Genomic DNA, 23484 nt, shown 5'->3' with positions numbered 1-23484 from the left:
AATGGTCAGGTGTCCCAATCTTTCCATCTGTATAGTGTATGTGTTACATATTTTAAGTATCTTGTAATTTTATCTTGTGAATTGCTTAGAAAAATAGAGGATAAACTTCCAATCAAACTGTCTAAGAGGGGAAAACTGCCCAGAGCTCCACTTGAAGGCCATAGCTTGCAATGTCACATATTCGACAGCTTAATTTTAAGGGATCACAAGCCAAAAATGCTAGAAACCACTGCTTTACCCCTAAGACTTACAGTATATGTACTAGATATAAGAATAAGAGTACACTATGCGGTGATAAAACAACAACAATAAGAGTTACAATTAAAAATACACGGTGTGGGCTGTTGCTGCTTCATGTAATTCAGGTTAATGAAACAAATGAGTGAGCTGCACCACTAACATGCACCCAAACTTTCAGCAAACTGAGTGGGAAAAGTCCGGCTCGACCGACCCACCCCCAGTGAAGTGTCCGCGAAGCTCCGCCCCTCTCAGGTTGGGTTACCTGCACGCTCACCTAACACACACCTGCTCACGCGTTGCCTCCTGTGCGACTGCGTTTCTGGGAACAAACGTCTGCGCTGTCTGTTGGACGGCAACTGTTCAGTTTACAGTCTTGGATTCCCACTGCTCAGCTTCACGACAAACAGGTTACGCGTATCGACGGTCCGCCGCTGGAGTTGAACGTCCTGATCGGCTGCAGGCGGCGATGGCAGGCTGATGCTGCAGGCGCTGTGTTTCCCCACGTTTGTCACCTTGAGCATCCCGCCCGGAAAACACCGCTGTGAGTTAATACGAGGTTTGTGCGTTGACTCACGTAAACACCGTTCCACATGACCAGTCTCACCATTTCCACTGAATGACTTTCGATCGTTGATTAAAAGTTGAGATTGGTTTCATTAGTAGCCCATTAGCTAAGAGTGGCAATTTATTATTAATGATTTTTTTTAATGTTATTGACAAATATGTTTATTTGGGGATCCCATTAGAAGCACATTGATGTGCCTCAAGTCTTCCTGGACACAGAAACACAATACAGACAGACAGCAATAGAAGACACGTTAAATGTCACCTTATGGATATTAACTGTCAGCACTTTTCAGATGTTTTATGATCGAGGCTGCAGGCTTGAAGTGATATTTGTACTTGCTGGAGTAATTGCTACTGAACTTGCACAGTAATTTGTCTGCGGAGCAATTCATATACTGTAACATTTGGCCCTGATTCATCCCACACTAATGCTCTGCTTGTTTCAGTTTTCAAGACAGCAGAAAACTACCCGTTGCTACCATACCTTAAAACAACCTCTGTTACAGCTTTTAGCTTCGTGCTGAGAAGGTTGTGCCTTCATGTTGGCTCAGCGTGTTCAGGAATGACCTCATGACATGCTGCACGCTGACATCCAAAGGAGAAACACTGATTGCTAATTGGAGAAGCAGTGTTTTTTGCAGGGTAAGATTGTTCTCTATGTGGTGGGATGGTTGGGTGACTGGTATGTGGACAAACAGGGATCATGCCGGTGAAATCTGATCTGATTTCACCTTGTGGCAGTTCTTTGTGCATCTGATTCAAAGAGTGCACTCAGGCCGTTCGCCCATGCACCCAGAATACAAATACACCTGTAAAATTATCACCAGATGATTTATAACAGGTGATTTGGCCAGACGAGTGTATTGGTTAGAATACATAAAATCAGATGACTTATCTCGGGAGAATGGAGCAAAGTCCAAATTGTACACGCAGCCTCGTATTTCTTCCAGACACATTACATAAGCCATCTATATGTGCTAGTTTCATAGTATGACAATGTAAAGAAATGTCAGTATTGTAATTAGACGGATGTGACAGCGCGTTAACAGTTTATTTTGCAACGCTGAAGTAAAATTTAGAGACAATTAAATCGCTGAGATCACGGCACACTTTGATTATCAGGCTGATGTTGTTTGTTCAGGCTTGAGTGCAGTTGGGGCAGTTGTTTTAAAGGGAAGCAGAATGTCCAGTTGTGCTGAGTTATCACGTTGTGATGTTAAATGTGTTACAGACGTCAAGGGTGAAAAATCTGTTCTTTTGTTTACATTTGGTAAATAAAGTCAAATTGTCATCATGCAGAACAACAACATTGATTTGTTTGGTCAGGGTCTCTAAGCTTCGAGGTTGCAGTACATCACTCTGGATGATACACTATTTATCACACATGCATCATGGTACAGGTATTGATTCATGTTCAAAGACTGAGTTTTACACCTGTTTATGAGTATTTTGGTGTTGTTGTTTTCTTTAATTCAATGCTAGATGACAGTATGATGCAGACCAACATGACTGATATCACGAGTTTAAAATGTGACACCGTGTGAGTGGGGGCTCAGCTGAGCCAGGACTCCATGCAGTCCTCTCAACTGATTTACTGTCACAGAAAGCAGAACGATAATGACAACGCTTGTCTAACCTCAGTCCATTAAATATGAAAGTCAAAAGAGACAGATGTTGTCAATAGTTTTAAAAGGGACAGAATTAAATATGAGACACAACTGGCTTTATGAGTTGGCTTGAGATAAGCGTCCCGCACACCTTTTGTGTAATTGTGCCAATGTTGTGTGATAATGTGACTGTCATGATCGACCAATAAGCACCGTAAGCTGAGTGGAGGACAGGCATGCAGAAGGCCTCTTGCTATGAGACTGACAACACATGACACCCAGCCTATCCTGCTCCGGCTTCACCTCCCTCCTGAAACCTGGGAGGCTGCCAGAGCCGAGAACAATTAGCATGGAGAGATGACCAGAGATAAGGACAGCAAGAGGAAGTCTACCTTTTGTGCAGACTCGACTTGCTAAAGTAAACATGAGTGGTTGTCTTGTTTAGTCGCATTTCTCACAACATCACGCAGAACGTTTGTTATCTGAACAAACACTGGTCCTGACTGTTTGAGTCGTCCCGATTCAGCCTTACTCTGTTTCATAATGTTTGAGGAGATTATCCATCGGGGGTGATTGTGTTCATGATCTTCTCAGAGATAAGCCTTAGCGACTGCACCTGTAACCTGTAGCTGTCACACACAGTATTTACCATGTGCATGGGTAGTTCACCACTGTTAGTTGTGCACAAAGAGTTTTGTAGTTCAGAAAGGAAGCAAGGCACATCACGAGGGAAATATCTGTCACAAAATGCTGTCATGGAAAAATAGCTGCAGTATGGTTAGAAAATGATACTGATATGTTCATAGCTTTTGTGGGAAGGTCGGTGTCTGACTGGTTGTTTTGTTCTTGAAGAATGCTTAAAATGTGTGCTGGTGACACAAGATTCAAGCCTCTCGACACCAACTGATAATACAAACTGCTGCAAAATGAAAATACAGCATTGCTTCTTGGAGTCTAGAAGTCACAAAAGTGCTTATTTTTGTCAGCGTTGAATACAATTCATGTTAGCCTTTAAACATTAATTCAGCATTAGTTTTCAGTGATTATATGTAATGTGGTCATAAACCACAAGAGCCTAGCAGAGCCCACTCTGTTGTGTAACAGCTCATTTGGGTCCTTAAGTAGCTGTAGGGAGTACTGTTGGCCTGATATATATTACATAACCTTGTCAGTACATGCCTTGACAGACAAGTCAGAGTCTACAGGCCAGAGGGGAAGGTGTGGAACAGTTTCTTTCTCTTGTTCTCTGCTCCTGTTATCCTCTGTGATTTTAGGTGAAGCACTTTGTTTGTGAGGCCGTGCTAATCATCAAATAGCTTGTGCGGCTCGGTGTAAAAAACAGACAAATTAATGAATTTTAATGATTTGCGGATGGAGTCATCACCAGTGTGGATCTAATTACACAGTGCACATCAGCCTGCTGTCTGCCTTTGTCCCAGATCAGTCCCCTGACTACCAGTAGTACAGGCCCAACACCTGGCCCTCCACAGTGCAAGAACAGGGTGTTTAGTAGACTACGCCTCAACTTTGGCTACAGTATCTACAACCTTAATGCTGTACCTAAAGCTTTTCAAGCTTAAACACCATGGGCTACATATAAGGACTCACCAAAGCTGAATGAGAGAGGGAAATAACACAAAGGGCCTTTAAGAGGTCTGCTTAGATAAATAATGCACGTTTGTTTTGGTGCCGGCCGCTGCCCTCTCTGAGTCTTTTATTCGCACCAACTTTGCTCTGATTCTTGTCCTCTTCTTCCCTCAGGTGGATGTCTTAAATCATGAGTGTCCCGGGACCTCAGTCGAGGCCAGCCAAGTGAGTGTCGCCTCACATATTTACCATTCTGTGTGTTAGCTAATCGTGTTATGCTGAGTTACCCTCACACCGGAGAATCACTAACACAGTATGAACAAGGTGGTGTGGGTCAGGGACCTTGGGCACAGAGCGCCTCTGTTGACACTTGTTTGCTTTGCCTGGGTTCCTGGCTCCGGCCTCCCTCCGTGTCCCACACTCCCTCCCCTCCTCTCTTCCTTTTTCGCTCTCCCTCACTCTCCCTGGCTGGTCCATATGCTCAGAATCTCAGGCTAATCTCATCCAGTGTTGGCCAGTCTGCTCTCTGTATATCACTCCTATTTTGTGAGCTTGCTTTCATGACAAGTGACAGCGTGGGAGTTTCAGAGGGTTTGTGACTCAGGCAGGGGACAAGATGAAGAGCATGCAGCGTAACCCCGTTACCTCTTCTTGTCATTGCAGTGGAGTGGCCAGATCCGACAGCAAGATCAGCGCCAAGGCCCTCTATGGTAAGTGACTGCATGGCAGGAGTATTTTATTGTTGGCCTGTTTTGAAGACTGTGCCTTTACATGCCTTTCACATGTAATTATACCTGCTTTTCTTTCCTTGGAATTAGCCACCGCAGACTGTTTACAGCTCACGGCTTGTAATCTAGGAGGCTGTACACCCTTAGTTGTCAGGGAATAGTTTTAAGAAAGCTTGCTCACTGTTATTCAGTAATCATTATTATTTATATTCTTAAAGGAAGGCAGTATTCTATATTTGCCCTATTGTCAATCAACTAAATAAACAATTAATTTTACCTACTAATAAATATCTCCTGTGTAGCCAAAGACTGATTGTTGATCCCATTGTTGTTCATAAATGATTATTTAAAATGCACAAATGAACCACACTGCTGGACTGTGTGACATGGTACCTCCTCAAGATGAACATGGGCACTGTAGATTTTTATTTTATTCAGTCCCACATACACCGTCCTGCTGCAGTAAATACACTCCAGTGTAGCTAAATAATTACTAATCCATGGCTTAAATAGTCCCCAACTGTTTGAGTAACATTTGCTAAAAACTACAGTGTCTAACTGTTTAAGCAATGTAATTTTTCTTTTTTCAAAAATGAAGCCACAGTATCCTTTTAAAATTGCACACCTTCAGTAGGAACAAATCACAGTAGGATCCAGTGTGCAATCCCAGCTTTATTCTTTGATACCTGACTAACTGTGCATGATCGAGGTGTGAGGTTCAGCACAGTAATTGGCTCAAATCACAACATTCAATTTGCTATGCAAATGTCAGGGAATCCAACTCTTTCACTCACAGCCTGGCTGACACAGTGACCACAGTGCTCTCCCCAAAACACATACGCAGAGTGATAAGAGGGGGCCAAGGTCCTGCTGAGGGGCCCCGTCGTGTGCAGGCTGCTGACACCTCTGTCTGACTCTGAGCCACATGAGAGGGAGGCTGAACCTCTGAAGAGAACATGATTTTCCAGCTCTGTGCCAGGCCTGCACAGCGCACTGGGATTTGTTGGGTGAATCAGGCTTGTTTGTCCTCACTTTTTAGTCACATTGTGTGACGTATATTTATGTTGTCTGACTCTCAGTCTTCTGTGTCATACTTTAAATTGAAAGCTATGTTTGTGTTATTTTAGGGATCCATTTATGTGTACAGGCCACATCACTGATCTGGCATGACTGTGGTGAAATTCACTGATACAGTAACATGTTACTTTGGCTGACTTTTGCAAGGGTGTGTGTTTGTGACTGAAATATTCTATGTTATATTAGCAGAGAGTGCAGGGTGTGCCTGTTTTTAATGTGTGGCTGGAACAGGGTGGGGATACTCGCGTCTTACAGGTGAATAAAAGCCTCATTGAAAAGTGGAAAGGAAGAGGCGGACCCCCGTTCACCTCTGCTCCTCCTCACACAGCCTCAGACATTAGCTCACTGGTTCATGCTGGCCCCTCCTTCAACATTCCAGCATAGAGGAACATTGTACAGCATGTTTTAGGCCCAGATAGAAACCTACTCCCATGTACGACAGGACAACCTGCTTTCATGCATCGTTGCTCTGTTCCAAATTTAGAAAGGCCACAGATGACAGATGAAGTGACGCAAGATGTTCCCAAACCATCTGACTGTGCACCTCGTCTGTGAAATATTTTTGTGCCACAAGTCATCCCAATATCCACAGGATGCACCCACTCCTGTGATCTCTGTGAAATATCCCACTGTATGCATGACAAGGCTGTGTTCTTTTTTTATTGGCTCCTCTCATGTATTTCGGCAGATGGTCACCACTACCTTCTCACTGCAGGACGACAGCAGCGTGTCCGTCCTGCTGAACCAGAGAGGGAGGAGAGGGAGGAGAGTGCGCAGCATCGTGCACCATCCATAATATTTGGATAGATAAAGACCCGTTGTTCGTTACTTGCTGAATAAACATGTGGAGGAACAACAGCAGAAGTCAAAGCTCAGTCTCCCATATGCAAAACTCTCATTCATTCACACAATGTAGGGCAGCCAACAACTGATGCAAATGGTGCACAGGTCCTCCCACCTGATTTGTTATCAGCAGCTTTGAGGTACAGCAGAAAGGTGCCACATCAGACTCATCGTCCTTCAACTTCAGACCATCGAGCAGCTTTCTTGAGTTTCTCGGTTTGTCTTTGAGGAGCATGTCTCTGTCAGGTAACGTGTGTTAGGTTTGAGGGACTGAATCAGCATGTGAAATATGCTCATAGAAAGGCTTGGATCTCATCCTGCTCCGCTGGTTTTCTCGAATGTCTGCGTATGTATGAAATTCAGTTGAATGTCCATGATAGATCAACCACTTAATTTACGTCAGTCAGCCTTGTTCATGCTGTAACACTTGTGTACAGCATCTGTAATCATTTGTTTTACGTTAGTTTGAGAGGACAACAGTGAGGAATCAGGTGTAGTGATGTGATGTGCTTTGGCGATATATGGGAATACACAGCAGCACATTATTTAAAGGGTGGTCTGCTGGTGCCAAAACAATCGCTTATTGTTTGGATGATCAGGAGTGGTCAAACTCATTCAGCCCATTGATGTTGAGTTACAGGATTTTATTACTTTTATTAATCAATTTAAATTACAATTAAAAAAAAGGTTAAATTTTAACCTGATGTAACCTGTGTCATGATGTGGTGTAGAAATTTGACTGTCTCTGTTTGAGGTTGAGTGAGAATCAGAACTCTGATATTATGGAGGTCAAATTGTCTGACTGACCTGTGTCATATACAGGTTCAATAATCTGCCAAGCAGCAATGTTTGTCACTGGTCATTGACTCTGGAGAGCCTTGAGGATCTGCCCATCTGCCTGCTAAGTGGCTCTTATTGCAAGCTGTTGCAACGCTGTGAATTGATTGGCATAAATGTCAGTCATTAATAAGGCATGTGGCGAGCTCGACTTACAGAACGACACCTGACGCTTATGCTTCACCTGTAGGGAGGCGAGTAGGAAGGAATCAGCAGAGAGGAAATGGCAAGAGCAGGAAATACACACATTTGCGTCATTTGGACGGTGTTGGCCGTTACACGGATGTGAAGTCATCAACGCTGCGATGAGTCAGAGCTCTGGGAAACGTGTTTATGTCACACTGAATCATCAGTACGGGGATTTAAGATGTTGGAATGTATTTTACAGCCTTAACACTCATTTTGTCAAGTATTATACGAACAGCACAGCTTTTGTGTCACATTCACCATAAACGGAAATGCGCCTGAACGTCCGTATGAAGAGAAAACCTGCGTGACATCACCATGTCGACTCTGTTGGGTGGAGGAGAGAGAGACCTGATATGAGATCTGGCAGTGGAGTTTATAGGAGCATGTTCTCATTTAACCGTAATTGTTACCTGCAGACCATTCACCTGATAAATAGGTCAACGAGCACACTGGCACACTAATTTAACATTGGCCAGTTCATAAACAATGGGCCCTGCCAACAGTGCACACACCGCCGTGTCCAGCGCCATTTTGAAAGTGGAATTTCACCAAGTGAGCTTTGGTATTTACACGATGTCATTCAAACTTTGAACTTTACTGATGTCAACTCAGTTATTTTTGTTACCTTGTAGGTGTTTGAAGTTGCCGTTAATTGTAATGCTTGCTAATCCAAGCACGCTGTATGTCCAAAAAGATCTTTATTTGCATTATTTATTTATTTTATTTTATTTTTTTGTAGCAGCTCTGTCCTCTGTGATTTTATTTCATCAGTGAAATCCTGCTTCCACAGTGTAGTCCTCAGCCACTCAGCATATCCACTCTATTAACTGTACACATGACTTCATCTCCACACACCGATCAGCTTTACCTCACTGTTTTGTCAGTTATACAGTTTTCAGCAATAGAACGTAATTTGAATGTAAGGAGTAGCATGTCTAGTATAATGGGGTAACTAGAGGTGGATAGCTGAGCGGAGGCTACAAATAAAATTAGATTACTTTTTTTGGTCTCAGTGTGCAGTTCTTATCTGTTTGCAGAAGGTGCTACAGTAGCCAGTACCTGCTTTTATTGCTGTTGTTGACACATCTGCATCTAAAGCATTTATTTTCACATGCCCCAATCTTTTAAATGTGAAGTGCAGCTGATTAGAGAGGCTATAATTGACATTTTACAGTGAGATGATGCCAATGTTAGCGGTCAATCGTAGGGATGAGGATGAAGCTTATCATGAGGGATGAGCTTCATGGTGAGTTTTCAGCTGTTTGTTTAGCTGTCTGGCCGTAACTTTATACTGTTCACTCTCACCGTGGTCAGCTGCTACCATTATTATTGTTACTAATATCGCTATCTTAATCACCACAGTACCTTCTGTATACTTCATTGTCATTATTATTATCTACAGTTCCAATACTTCTGGTATTATAACTGCTGCTATGCATCTCTGCTTGTGTGCTCCTTCTCACACGCCCCACCCCTCTCTCTTTCTTTGTTTGTCTATCTTTCTCTCTCTTTCTCTCTTTCTCTCTCTCTCTCTCTCTCTCTCAACCCAACCGTTCAAGGCAGATGGCTGCCCATCTTGAGCCGAGGTCTGCTCCGAGGTTTCTGCCTTCTAAAAGGCTTATTTCACCTCGCTACCATCGCCAAGTGTTTGCTCAAGGAAGAATGTTGGGTTCTTTTTATTACAATTTAATTACAGAGTTTGGTCTAGACCTGCTCTAATTGGAAAGTGTCATGAGATAACTTGTTGTGAATTGGCGCTATATAAATAAACTGAATTGAATTAAATTGCATTTTTAGCAGCTGTTTATGGTGAAAAAGCTCTAAATGCTCACTACAAACTGCCTGCGCGGCACCAAACAGCAGACGGACACAGTTAGAGACTAACTGGTGAACGATATGAAGCGTTTAGCAGCTAAAGACACAGATATTTGTGGTCGAGACCAAAACAGAACTAAAAAGAGAGTGAATATTGGACCTTCATCAGGTGGCCTGAAACATAACTTTAGATAATGTTGCTCTTCAACAGCTAGATGTGTTAATAAGCTAACAAGTTCACTAAATTAACTTCCATGTTACATTCACAACTAGTTTCCTCTGTGTGCAAATAACCAAATAAATTCATAACTACATGTTCTAAAGCTCCACCCAAAAATATGTTTTGCTTTTTGTAACCTCACTGTGATGTTTGACCCTCAGTGTACAGATTGATGGACATGCCAGACAGACTTTGCTTTTACATGTATCAGCTGAAGGGAAAGTTTCTCTATGTTCACCTTAAATTTGAGAGGTATTGAAGAGCTATTAATACACGCCTGATTTTGTCACATCACAGCAACTCCAGAGGCCAATTTGGCAACAGTATTCGACTTACACAAGCATGACGGGGAAACTTGAAACCGAAATTATCTTTACAGTGTTTTTACGTGACAGTTTACATGCTTAGCAGGGTGCTGTCAAGAAGCGCCTGATCTTTGACTCTGCTGTAAATCTGTGCCTCTGACTGATGTCTCAGATTGAGCCAGCCTGACCGACTTACAGCACTGTGAGAGAGGACAAGTAGTCACACAGACTGTTTGATATGAGATTTAATCCTTAACTTCTCAGAATAGTCTGTTTCCAGTTTATTTTACCATTGGAAGGACACTTATGAAAACAAACGTATGCTAATATGTAATATTTCAATTATGGTTTGACCACTATTGAATTTCTTGCGGAGATAAGCCCCTGCGGTTTTTATTGCACTGTTGTAAAATATATTGTCAGACACACTATAGTGTGTCTACAGTTCATGAAACAAAATGCACACACATTACGTGTCCTCGTCACTTCCTTATTGCCCCGCTCATTTTTTCAGCATTCATGTTAACGTTTCATTTCATCTGTTCACCCTGCTGAAACAACATGTGGACTTCAGGTCTGTGTGACTGCTGATTGTTGACGTAGCTGGATTTACACTAAGAAGGCAGACAGGACTTGTTGGTTTCTCAGATTCTCATTTTTAATATCGCTGTTTTCTTATCAACAGAACAGAGGAAAAAATACTCCAATTCCAATTTTATCATGCATGAGACGTCACAGTATCATGTTGAGGTAAGACCTGCTCTGTTTCTGCTGTTCTGATAAATTTAATTTGTGTGCTCCAATTTTGACTTTTCGTGTAGTTTAAAAGGTTTAAAGAAATAAAGGAAAATATGTAGAAATGGAACACTTGGCAAATGATTTGAAACTGCGCGAGGTTAAAAATCCTTTTAGTACTCATTAAAGTCAAATGCCAGTTGATGTTTAACAGTTTTCTTTCGTAGAAAGAGTTCACTTACCCATTTCACCTTGTAGCGTCACTATATATATGTGTGTGTGTTATGTTATGTTTTACGTTTTCATATAATTTAGTGTATTATTATATCTTCTTGCTGATGCATGTGGCAGCTGTTCCCCTTCATTGTGAAGGATAAATAAAGGCACCAGGGATAACGAAAATGAACTAAATAAAAACAGAGTTGATAGCTAATTTTGAAATGTGTACAAAACCAATAAATTATGATGGAAAATCTAATAACTGGGTCGTCATGGTAACCCAATTTTTTAACCCCATAACCGTTACAGCTCCAGTTTTAATCCAGCAAGAAAATCGTCAACTTAAATTCTACAAATGTGTGGATTTACACTTCACAAAAAGGTCTCTTAACCTTAGATAACACTGATCCTACTACTATAAATGTTGTTGTGTATTGTTCTTTGACACAGTGATAAAAGCTGACACACTTGTTAATCTCTTGCTTAAATCTCATCTACGGGAACTCTTGTCATAATAAAGCAATCAGGTGCCTGATTGCAGCAGGGGTGGGGTGATGTTGAGTGCTTCAGGTCAAGAAGAGTGTTGAACCCTGTCTCACGTGTGTGCCGACAGGTTTAGTCTAAATTATCACACATGGACAGCTGATCACAGATGGCTGCCACTCTGACACCTGAATGCAGAGACAGTGGCAATACTGATTTTTTTTTTTATATCAGATAAAAGAAAGCAGTAATTCACATGGCTGAATGACACTGTGGGCCAAAGGCATTGTGAGAAATAAGTATTTCAGCAGGTAATAGCTGTAAGAAAGCAGACCTAAATATACAATTACAGTTAAAGGAATAGTTCATCATTTTAGGGAATATGCTTACCTACTTTTGTTGCTGAGAATTAGGTGATAAGATTGATACTCGTGTCATTTCAAGTATCAATCTTAGCAGCCAAAATCTGTGTACCTGCACCGAAATCTACCAAAAGATCAGCACCTTTAAAGCTCACAAATTAACACAAATTAACTGCAAGAAAGCTTTATGTTTGTCTGTTTGTCCAAGAGAGTTTAGCAGCTAGAGACTCGATGAATTTGCTTTAGAGATGTGAAACTTATGTCAGCTGCGGTAGCTGCTTCCCCTTCCAGTCCTTGTACTAACATAATTGATTCTGAGAAGATCTTTCATTCATCTAACTGTCTTCAAGACAGCGATATTTATATATTGCCTGAAATGTCGATCTGTTGCTTTAATACAGTAAATTATCTAAGAAAGGCAGGTGAAATGGTAACAGAACAGTAATAAAAAATATTATGATAAAAAGATATTCAGTCAAAAGCGCTTGAAAACGATAAAGTTTTCAGTGTGGATTCAAAATCTGCAGTGGCTGGAGGATACCGGTAATTAAAAGCATCAGGAAGTTGGCTCCAGTGCTGTGCTACATGATGACTAAAAGCCATTTGTCCTTGTTTAGTTTTTGTCCTTCACACAGCTATCAGACCACTACCCAGTGATATCAAAGTTACATTGCACAAGCATATCGGTCATATATTTAGAGGAGTGTTATAAATGAGTGATAAAACTTTAAAATCCACACTGGTTGCTTACTGGCAACCAAAATGGCAAAAAAATTCTTATCACAATTTCCTGGAGCCCAAAGTGACGTCTTCAGTTTTTTTCTTTTGTCTAACCACAGAATGAAACCCAAAGGCTGAAAGGAAACTCAAAGACTTGCCATCATAAATAACAAAGATAAGAAGCAAATGCTTGCATTTAAGAAGCTGGTATCAGCAAATGTTTTCACATGTTTGATTGGAAATTTATAGCAATGACAATTTCATTATGAAAGCAGTTAGTAACAGATTTCCTGTTGACTAATCTACTGATCAATTAATTGAGGTGTAATTGGTAAGTTGAGAATTTGTTTGAACTTTGAATTCAGGAATGTGTGTTTCAGATTAAGTCCATCAGGTCTCCAAAGCATAGGTGACCCTTCCTACTCTCTGTACAGCCACTGTCCTCAGTCCACACTAGGTCTTATTCCCCCACACTAGGTCTTATTCCCCTCATGGCCAGAAATTTTCATTTAGCAGCCCACTCTTTCTTCCTCAGCATCTCTCCACTTTCATCATGGACAAGACAGAGTCCATTGCTACGGTGGACGACGCCATCAAGAAACTGATTCTTCTAGACTCAAAAGACAAAATCTGGACCCAGGAGATGCTGCTGCAGGTCACCGACAACGCCGTCAGGCTGCTGGACTGTGACACACAGGTACGTTAGCTTAAGGATCTGTACGCACATCGTCAGGTTGTGTCATCGTAGAATAAATGCCACACGGTCAGTGTCATTTGTGTTGGTGATCTACAACGTAACGTATCGTCCTGCAGGAGGAGTTAGAGAACTTCCCTCTCCCCACCATCCACCTGAGCCAGACGGTCCTGAATCAGACACGACACCCCTCTGTGCTGCTGCTGGTGTGTCAGGACAAGGATCAGCACAAACCCGACATCCACTTCTTCCACTGTGACGAGGTGGAGGTGAGTCTCAGTTTAAATGTTAGAGGTCTGGCTCAACTCGCGTCTTTTGCGTCCAGTTAGTTTGCTTTGTGTTATTCTTAAATCCAAGCTGCCGCTGTTAGAGCGCAAGGTCAGATTTCACTGCTATTGGTGGCTTTGTTCTTGTGTGTAGCCTTTTACATTTCTTGTATCCGACTTCAGAAATATTTGCTTATGGGAAAATCTAAAACAGTACAACTTTGTGTGAAAACATCAGTGTTCAGAAACACTTTCAAAGAAATGAAAGTGAGGTAAAATAAATAAATAAATAAATAAAAGGTGTAAAATCTATAATATATCTTTATGATACACTGTTTAATTTCAACATATTTTGGATTAATATACATTGAGGTACCTCAGTTAACTGCTTTTGTGGACTAAGCATTACAGAGTCAACTCAGACAAACAAATAGACGAGGATGTAGTTTAAAATGTTTGCACAAGAGCAAAAACTAGGTCAGATTGCAGGTCAGTTTCGCTACAGGAAAAGGTGTGTGGTCTGGATGATCACTTTGTCGAATTTAGGATGTCTAATCCATCATGTGGTTGATGTTACCATCAGCTTGCAATGGGATATTAAACTACAGACTTTCAGCTCTCAGTTTTACATGGCAGTTTTAGGAATGTAAAGTAGAGACAAAAAGGTTAATCCCCACCTGTGGCTACGCTGACGTCAACTGTAAAACTGTACAAACATAAGCTGACCGTGTGTCTCTCTGCACTTTATTCAGGCTGAGATGGTTCATGCAGATATAGACAGTGCCATTGGAGACAACAAGCACGGGAAGAAAATGAGGCCTCAGACTCTGAAGTGAGAGAAGTGCTGCAGCACACACACACATGTTCTTGTACTCCGATCCAAATTGAAGGACGTGACGCTGACCTGTAATTAATAGTTAGCTAACGCAAAGCTTTCACTTTCTCCTCCTCTTTCTCCAGAATGAACCAGGAGAAGCTGAAGCATCACAGAGAAACAATCCTCCCCCCCTCTTCCCCTAGGGGCCCCGCACCTGCTGTGAAGGGACGAGTGGAAACCCCGAGCACACTAGGTAACAACACACACATGAAAAGCACTTATCACATGCATTGCTCACATTTTATTCAAAACTTTATTCTTATAGTCACTGCTTTCATATTAGTGTGTATTTTTGTGTTTGGATGTAGAGAGACAAGCCTCTCTTCAAAATGACGCCGAGCCACATGACAAGCTGGCCCAGCGCATCGAGAAGGATGTGGTGAGAATGTTTCCACCCGCGGGGATGCCTGTCGTCACATTACGCAGCTCCTTTCACCATCTCATAATGTTACATTCTTTGTACTAAACCCAAGGATTTGTCTCCTTCAGCAAATCCTCAACTGTGCCCTGGATGACATAGAGATCTTTGTGGCGCGTTTGCAAAAGGCAGCAGAGGCGTTTGCTCAGCTCAACCATCGCAACAAGAGTAAGAAGAATAAAAAGAAAGGACCAGCAGGTCTGTTTCCCTTTCTTCTGATGTGGTGGCACCAGTGCAGTGACAATATGTTCATATTGCTCACATTGCAATGTTTGTTTCTTTTTTGCATCCTGTGAGCTGGGACTCTCATCCAGAGATGCATGTGTGGTAGCACAGGCCAGTTTGGGGTTCTGTTAAGCGACACAATACTTGTTACTCAGTTGTCAGTGCTGATGTAATATTATTACTTATTCACTTGCGTGCCCACAGAAATGATGATTTGTTGTTATCATTGTGCTCCTGTCTAAATTACAATCTTTACAATCTCAAAAGAAGGCCAAATTCAGTGTAGTGTGCGTGGAGAATGGCATGAGGTATAAATTAGATGAGTCAAAATAATTTAAACATTTACACTGATGTGATTAAAAGCAAAAGTGTTAATTATTTAAGTTGTAATTGGTTTTCCTAATTATTACGGTGCAAAGTAATAATATTACGCTAACACGTTACTGTTTTACCACGCAGTGCCAGCAGCGGTGTGATGCTGTGTTTTCATTTCAACACGCGTTCCCTGTGCAGCGAGACAAACTGCATATGTAACATACATGTGCAGTTTGCCAGGGCCAAACACACATACAGCAAGGGTTGTTGTCCACATGTCATTTGGTACACAAAGTAAAAGTTACATAAGTGTGTGTTGTCCCTGACTACAGAGACAGTTGTGCTGAAAATGTTGGATTCTCTATTTAGAGAATCAGTTCTCAACTTTGGTCACATCAGCTTTGTGAAACTGATGTATTGGTCTGATATATCATAAACTTTATGTAATCTGAAACTTTTAGACCAATGAAATGAAATTAAATGAATATCTCATTCACATTACATGAGTCTGATTTCTGGGATTGTGTGAATTTTGAGTTGAGAAACCCTGATGTTCTTTTTCTTTTATTCTTTTCACCTGTGAATCTGCTTACAAACTACTTGTGTGTTGCTAACCTTTATTTTCACTGGAGATGTTGTGTTGCCAACTTTAAGTGTGGAGATGAAAAAATTATATTTAGGCTTCCCAACTCTGGCCAGAGAGTGAAATCTTTGTCCTGTTGGGTAACTTGGATGGTAACTCTGGACTCTGTGTGTGGTCATTGTGGCTCTGGTTGTTTACAGAGGGCGTGTTGACCCTGCGAGCTAAGCCCCCCTCTGAAGCAGAGTTCATTGATACCCTGCAGAAACTGAAGCTGGCCTTCAACCTCTTGGTGAGATATCAGAGCTCCTAACCTCCCTACTACATCAGTTGCCCTTCATCACCTTCTCACTGTGTTTCTGTCACTATGCCCCCTGCAGGCCAAACTGAAGAAACACATTCAGAATCCTAATGCATCTGAACTGGTTCACTTTCTCTTCGGCCCACTGGAGCTGGTAGGTTGCTGTGGATGAAGGCTATTGTATAGGGGAAGCCATCATCCTGAACACTTTCTGATTTTTCTAAATGTCAACAGTATAAATCCAAATCATGCTAAAATAGTTCTCTGTGTCACTGGATACCCTCGCTCTTGGCTGAGCCCACAGGTGGATCTGACTGAAATACACCGAGCTTCTTCAAATGCACAGAATTAAAATGGGTTTAGCATTTGCACTGTCACCATTAAGCAAGATTTAACTTTTATGGCACCGCACCCACTGCCGCTCTGCTAATCTCTCACCTGACTGGAGCGACGTGGCTTTCAGCTTTGACTCAGGTGTGGCTACAGTTGCATAATGCTGCTTCACCACATGACAATGTTCAGCCACTCCTCTGAACTAATACTGCTGGATTCAAACACAAGGCTTTGATCAGGCTCTTCTGGACATGATGGATTTGCTTGATAAGGTTGAGATAAAGCAGGAGTGATAATCTTAAGTGTTTGACCCCTCAACAGTCAGTCACATGTAGGCTATCTGATGCAGCAGTGTCACGTAGCGATTCTGTTTTTAGTTCTTTTGCAATGTAAATAAATATTTTCATGCATTTCAAAGACATTTGAGATGCAGTCACTTTAACTGTCAGTATTTTATGCCAGATGCTGATGTTGTTTACTGCTGTTGATTTAATGCTGTCATGCCTTCTAAAAAGAATCTGAGGATAAGATTAATGGCAAAAATAGGTTTTTGGTTAAATTTTTTTGTGAATACTGAATATCAAATTTTGTTTCAGAATTGATCAGAACTGACGAAGCTCTGAAAAGTCTAAATTAGCACAGCATTTTTGGTCAGATCTTCAGTCTTGTTTACCTTATTCAAATTAAGAAATTATTAAACATGGCCATTTTTATTTTAATTGCTGCTTGTGTTTAGACAATATTGACACTGATGCACTGGACCGTTTGGCATATTGTCATGAATGAAAACAACATTTTAATATATTCTGTAAACCAAGGTGCCAAAAAAAAGTAATATTTTGGTAACAAAAATTTACATTGAAATTATCCACATCTGCAGGGGATTTGTAAATATGATTGTGTCCACAGGTGCTGCAGAGCTGTGGAAGTCCTGAACTGGCACGTTCAATAATCTCCCCTCACCTGTCCAAAGACGCTGTTGACTTCCTGCGGGGACACCTCACCCCTAAAGAGACAACTATCTTCGAGCTGCTGGGGGATGGATGGACGAAACCCAGGTACATAACTTGCTGTATTTATGTTGTACTTTTTATTGTAAGCGTTTCACAATTTGCCTCTCATTCACCCATCCAAACGCCCACTTAATTACCATGCAATGTGCTGCTCAGACCACCAGGAGCAACTGGACATTAAGACACATGTGCATTATCACTGCCTTCTGTCTGTACTGATGTGAAAAGTGAACTTTTGTCTCCTCCTGCAGAGCAGAGTGGCCCAGGGATCAGTGCGCTCCTCCTTATTACCCAAAGTTTCGTAATGGCTGGGACCCACCGGTGGAGCTCTTCAGAACAGCCCCATGGGAAACAGAGGGACCGATGGGGCCACTGGGGAGTCCCACCAGTCCTGACTACAGAAAACATTCAACTGAGGATGTAAGGGTTTTATTTGTTTCCCACATATCTGTAAATGCAACAACTATTGCAGGTCCCGACCCCAAACATAATGATTTATTTTGTTTTTATTTTTTATTATTATTTTTTTTTTCAGTTTTATGGAACTCATTCCTCAAGCTCATCAGATGGGTAAGTAATGAAGTCCTTGACACACTTTTCTGTGCCTGTCACACACGAAAAGCAATCTGTGATGAGAGAATACCATGTGTCCTCACAGGTCTTACAACGGGATGCCCCTCACCCGCAAATATGCCAAAATTCGCTACCATTTTGTAGCAAGGAATGCCAACGAGCTGTCAGTGTTGCAGGATGAAATCCTCGAGGTAAAAACACAAAGACTGATACGTAGCAGAATTTGTACGTGTTTTGTAGCATCCATGATGGATGAACTTCCTGTGAAGTTAAACGTCTCAGCTGAATATGATTGTGCTTGCTATAAGTAAATTGCCAGCACTGTAGCAATTTCAGTACTGGTGAAGAGTGTGTGTGTGTTACACGAGGCCTGACTTTAATTGCAGTTTTCAGTACTGTGGAGTGAGATGTGAAATGTATCTCGTAGGTGATAGAGGATGACAAGCAGTGGTGGAAACTACGAAATCGCAGTGGCCAGGCTGGTTACGTTCCATTTAACGTCCTGGACGTGGTGAAGATAGAGGACCCAGAAGGCATCTTCCACCAGGTGACCTGTTGTACCATATGTTATCAATATATACCTTGATTAACACCTAGAAAACTTTCTCGACAGCATTGGGGGAAAAGAAAGATATTCATGTCACTCTTTTTGAGCCCTTTTTTTTGCCATCATGTGGTGTGTTTTTAGCATTCCTATTGGTAATTTCATGTCAAGGTGGAAAGTTTACAGCAGCTACACTTTGTTTAAGTTTAACATCAGAAAGCATTTTAGACTTTGGAGCAGTATTAAGTTTCGTCTGTTGTTTGCAGTTTGTCTGTTTGACAGACAAACTCAATAGAGCAGAATGAATGCAGCCACAGGACATGTTTTTTTTTCAGTGTTTTGTACATTACACAATATGTATCTATATCACTTTCACTCACTTCACCTAAAGCCATAATCCTTATCTGTGAGCATGTGTGATGTGAATAATCTTCAACTAAAGATGGCTAAAGGTCTCTTCACACTTGTGGACAAATTTGTTTTGGGCACACAGAGATAGCTCATTTGTGTGTAGGAGTCACGATAATGGGAAGAAGAAATAAATGAGTAATTAGATGAATAAAAAGCTTACATAAATAACGATGTATTAGTTACGTTGAAACAAACTTAATGTAATTCTAATAGTAAAAACAATTAGTTTGAATCAAATGCTCACATGGCTCTTCATTGCTCTGTCTACATACACAGGTTCTGATTGACATTAGCTAGGTAGGTAACTTAACGCTACTTTAACAGGGGGTTGGTTACACGGCTAGCAACAAGCTTACAACACATAGGGTAATAAAAGCACAGAACTGCAACAAGCAGTGACATTAACCTTTAACATCAAGCCCTTATGAAGCGATTCCTCCTTAGTCATCACGGGGCTATTACCAAGCTTAATTATTACTAGAAAGCTGTCATCCGATAATTCCAAATGTTCATTGGTAAGATGTTCTCTAGTGGACAGAATGTGTAACAACTGCACACTGATAGTAACAATGGCAATGCATGAGCCTGTTTGTACAGTGAACATGTACAGAGTAAATTTTTGCAGTAGTATCTTCTGAACACTGGTCCGTGACATCTTCCTCTAGAAACTCTGTGTAAATGGGACAAGGCACATTATGCATTAAAATGTTACCACCCTCACTGAAAGCTTTTCTTCTCAAACACATGCACTGCATGCATTCACATTGGTTCACCAATGCCCTGCAGCAGCTACTGCATGCTCTTGTGGGTGAACTGTGGTGTGAAATACCTTCACACACATATTTTGTTTTTGGCTCCCTTGCAAAAATCTATCAAGAAGATTGAAACGAAAGACAAACCTGTTTTTGAAATAATACTGGCGGGGGTTTGCTTTCTCAACTGTGTTTGTGTTTGTGTGTGTGCAGCATGGCTACAGGTCGTCACCTCCTGGTTCTCTGAACCATGGAGATGGCTTCAACAAGGGGAGACACAAAGACAGACGTGAGTGAACATTTTGGAATTACAGATATGTTGAAAACAACTCTTACAAGTTATTCTGATGTCGGCTGCTGTGCTGTTTTTGTGCTGTAGTGATGGATCAGGTGAACGATGAGTTATTGATGGCGATTGCTGCTAACAAAATACAGCCGCCCGCAAGGAAGTTCCGTGTGGAGCGATCATCTGGCGTCCAAGTACCACTCACTTTTGACTCAAACCCACAGCAGGTTATAGCATGGCTGAGCGCAAAAGGTTTCTCAAAATCGTAAGTCACCCAAGCACTCATTGATCAAAGCAAAATCAAAATTCAAATATATATTGGGCTTGCATTGTAACATATTTCTTTAGTGTTAACACGCTGTCAGTACTGAATTAGGATGAACTGTAATAACTTAGTTGATTCCCTGAGTTTTCCTCTAGCAATGCTTTGGTTTATAACCAAGTACCTGCAAAATAACAAGACTTTCAGCCTCAGCTGTACTTTGTTCTTGGTGCTAACAAGCTACACTAAGATTGAGAGCATGTTAGCCTGCCGATGAGTAAAATTTCGTTCCATAGATCAAAATCTCAAATTGCAAATTTGCCCTTATTTGGCTACACAGTATCTGTCCTTAGATAGAGACATTAGCATTTAGCCTTAAGCACCACTGTGTCAAAGCACACTGAACTGCTTACCTTTAGCATTTGTTTAACGCTACACTGGTACATTGGACACAAAATTCAGCAATGTTAGTCATGTCTAAGCTACTTTGTCCAAATGTTTTAGCTACTGTTGTTTTTCTTTTATTATCATCTCTCGTTTAGACACCTTTTTATGTCATAGGGAAGAACAGGTGTAAAGTAATTAATAACATTAACGGAGTCTCAGTTCCATGAAATGATGGAACAGATATACCCCAAAGAAATCCAGTCTTTATTAATGTTATTGAGTTCACATCACAGGACGGTTGAATGTTTGGGGATCCTGACCGGAGCCCAGCTGTTTTCCCTCAACAAAGAGGAACTGAAGGCAGTGTGTGGTGACGAAGGCAGTCGTGTCTACTGTCAGATCACCGTGCAGAAAGCACAGCTGGAGGTTAGTTGCACACTTGCATGCAAACTGCTTACGTGCCTGCATGAAACCAAGATGTTTCATTCACAGTAGGGCTATCAGATTTTCTCTGCACAATCATCACGGTCAAAAGAATTCTCGAGACCAATATTATCGCATCTCTAACGTAAAATTTGACAGAAAAAATAATAACGCTATCAAATTCATCTTTAACTTTGTTTACTATGTCTTTTTTTGGCAAAAGAAATTGTAGTCAAAACAGAAATGTAGAAGGGGGAGAGAGAGTTTGTAGCTATACAAAACAAAAAGAAGAGTTAGTTCTTACTGAATAGTGAAAAGACAAGTTAAAAGCCACAAATAAACACACAATGTGAATTATAAAATATGAATAGTACTCAAGTATCAACTTTCAGTCTTTATCTGAGCATGTTAGGACAAGCGTAAAACCTAGTGTCAGATGTAAGAGTCACACTCACATAATTAGTACAGGTGGAGCCAAAAAGTGGGTGCGTACACAGTATAATCAGGTTAAAACTATTTAGATAGGATGGCAAGGGCCAAATTACAATATACGTCATACTGTATGCAGAAGATGGATCTCCTTATACTTTGCTTTTTTTGTGTGGCTGCTGGTTAAGGGATGTATGAAGGGGACTAAAAATGTGCCACAAAGACAGGCCGGGATAATTAAAAATCTCAGCCTGGATAAGGAGTTAAGAATCTGTCCCAATTTTATAAAAATATTTCGATTTAAAAAATGATAGTCCTCACTCGCTCTCTTACCTGAAGATTTTTCTCCTCTACTTTAAGGACAGAAGTTGCAGCTATTTTTTACTTAATTCAGTTGTGTCCTTATTTTTCAGTTAAGGTCCATGTTGTTGTTCATTACCAATGCACAGACTTGTTAAACTACCCAGTTACAGTACGAGCTGATTAAGTGTAATGCAGTACACACTCACTCACTTATATTGAGAAAACAGTGCGATGCTCTTGATTCCATGACAGCTGACAGGATCATTTACTGTGTGTGTCCCCTTGTTTTCAATGTGAGGACGAAGACTGTGTGCGTTTGTATTATCCCATCAACTGAAGACTTTTTAAGTTGTTGTTCTTTGATAGTTTTTATTGAACAAAGGGAAATTCTGAACTATTGAAATCTGAAATGTGTTATTCTACATAGATAAGTAGCTCTCCTTAACAGGTTTGCTGTTGATTTTGCAGTTTTGTCCTGCAGTGCAGTTATTGAAAGATCCTTAATGATGACTTTTGCAGCTCATGGCCATTCTACACTTTGTAATGGGCGATTGATTGAACAGTGTTTTGAAAGAGAAAAGGAAAAAATGTGAAAAGATACATCTTGTTGTGTTTCTTTAACAGAAGAGCAGCGGGGATTCGGAGCTGCAGGAGATCATGAAGCGAAGGCAGGAGAGGATCGACTCTGGCGGCAAAGACTGAACCATCGTGACCCATCCAAAAGCTTTCGGCGAAATTTTGCCGCACCAGCTTCTTCAATCAGTCTACAGTGGAACATCCTGAAAAGTTGTATACGTTTTTAATTGTATATTTATTTTGTATCACCAAAAGTGTATTCAAGTGTTTTCTTATCTAATTATGTTGCTTTTGTTTTCGTTGCCTCACTGGGTTTTGTTGTTTGGAAAGAGGAACATTTTAATCTGTGTACAGTGTTTTGTGCGTCTGTGTGTGCGCACAGGTATGTGTGCATGTACAACAAGCATGCATACATATTTGTACAAGCAGTGTGGACGACGTTTATGCACATTGTCAATATTGCGGCTGCGTACTGAATGACTTGGTAAAAGTGGATATTAGCTATTGCATATCTAAACCTGTGCCAGAATGTATGACGCATTTTCTAATATTGGCCAATTATTTTCACATTACTGTTTACAGTATAATAGATAACAAAACACGCTTTATGTTAGTCCTACTGGCAGACAACAGAAGTCGTCGCATCCTTGTTGTTAAGAGCAGCAGCAGACTTTAATAGGAATAATGTTGCTGTTTATAATCAGACCTTCTGGCAAGCTTGCACCACAGAGAAACTGTCAATAATCCTGCATGAAGATGTTGTCAGTAATGGTGAGATGCTCATTAAAGCATTTTTATCCAGCATGATATTTTGCTTTGTGAAATGCACAGACACACAGGGTGGTTCGGGAACATATGAGATAATGTTGTTCTGAATAATTAAATGAAAATTTCCACAAAGCTTTCAAAGGGATTGTAAATATTGTGAGACACGCTGTTATAAAGATTGGAATCAAAGAATAAACTTGGTAAACGTCTGAAA

General features: G+C 41.0%; 1 protein-coding gene across 4 annotated transcripts; it reads left to right on the top strand.

Moving 5' to 3' along the window:
* Nucleotides 1-508: 508 nt before the first annotated feature.
* Nucleotides 509-23484, top strand: eps8l2 (EPS8 like 2). 4 transcript variants are annotated; one of them, XM_046393713.1, is made up of 22 exons: nt 509-796; nt 1314-1449; nt 4176-4226; nt 4665-4711; nt 10701-10765; nt 13070-13231; nt 13348-13497; nt 14247-14326; nt 14455-14564; nt 14680-14750; nt 14861-14987; nt 16113-16201; nt 16290-16364; nt 17453-17601; nt 17808-17976; nt 18092-18126; nt 18215-18320; nt 18557-18676; nt 20050-20125; nt 20216-20387; nt 21065-21197; nt 22551-23484. In XM_046393713.1, the coding sequence occupies exons 3-22, from the start codon at nt 4192-4194 to the stop codon at nt 22626-22628; spliced, it is 2049 nt and encodes a 682-aa protein (XP_046249669.1). In that variant the 5' UTR covers nt 509-796; nt 1314-1449; nt 4176-4191; the 3' UTR covers nt 22629-23484. The 4 variants fall into 4 exon arrangements, with proteins under 4 accessions (XP_046249669.1, XP_046249668.1, XP_046249666.1 ...); XM_046393712.1 differs by lacking the exon at nt 1314-1449 and having other exon boundaries at nt 509-781; XM_046393710.1 differs by lacking the exon at nt 1314-1449.

Source organism: Scatophagus argus, chromosome 7 (assembly GCF_020382885.2).
Source record: "Scatophagus argus isolate fScaArg1 chromosome 7, fScaArg1.pri, whole genome shotgun sequence".
NCBI classification, from domain to species: Eukaryota; Metazoa; Chordata; class Actinopteri; family Scatophagidae; genus Scatophagus; species Scatophagus argus.
This window is presented reverse-complemented; position numbering and strand designations above follow the sequence as displayed.

What these genes read in the sequence shown, in the direction of transcription:
- eps8l2 (XM_046393709.1), top strand. Translation starts at nt 4,618, where the DNA reads ATGAAGAGCATGCAGCGTAACCCCGTTACCTCTTCTTGTCATTGCAGT. An exon ending in ATGAGGCCTCAGACTCTGAA is followed by an intron (nt 14,327 to 14,454) that starts GTGAGAGAAGTG and finishes CTCTTTCTCCAG; the next exon opens with AATGAACCAGGAGAAGCTGA. An exon ending in TGCAGGATGAAATCCTCGAG is followed by an intron (nt 18,321 to 18,556) that starts GTAAAAACACAA and finishes TGTATCTCGTAG; the next exon opens with GTGATAGAGGATGACAAGCA.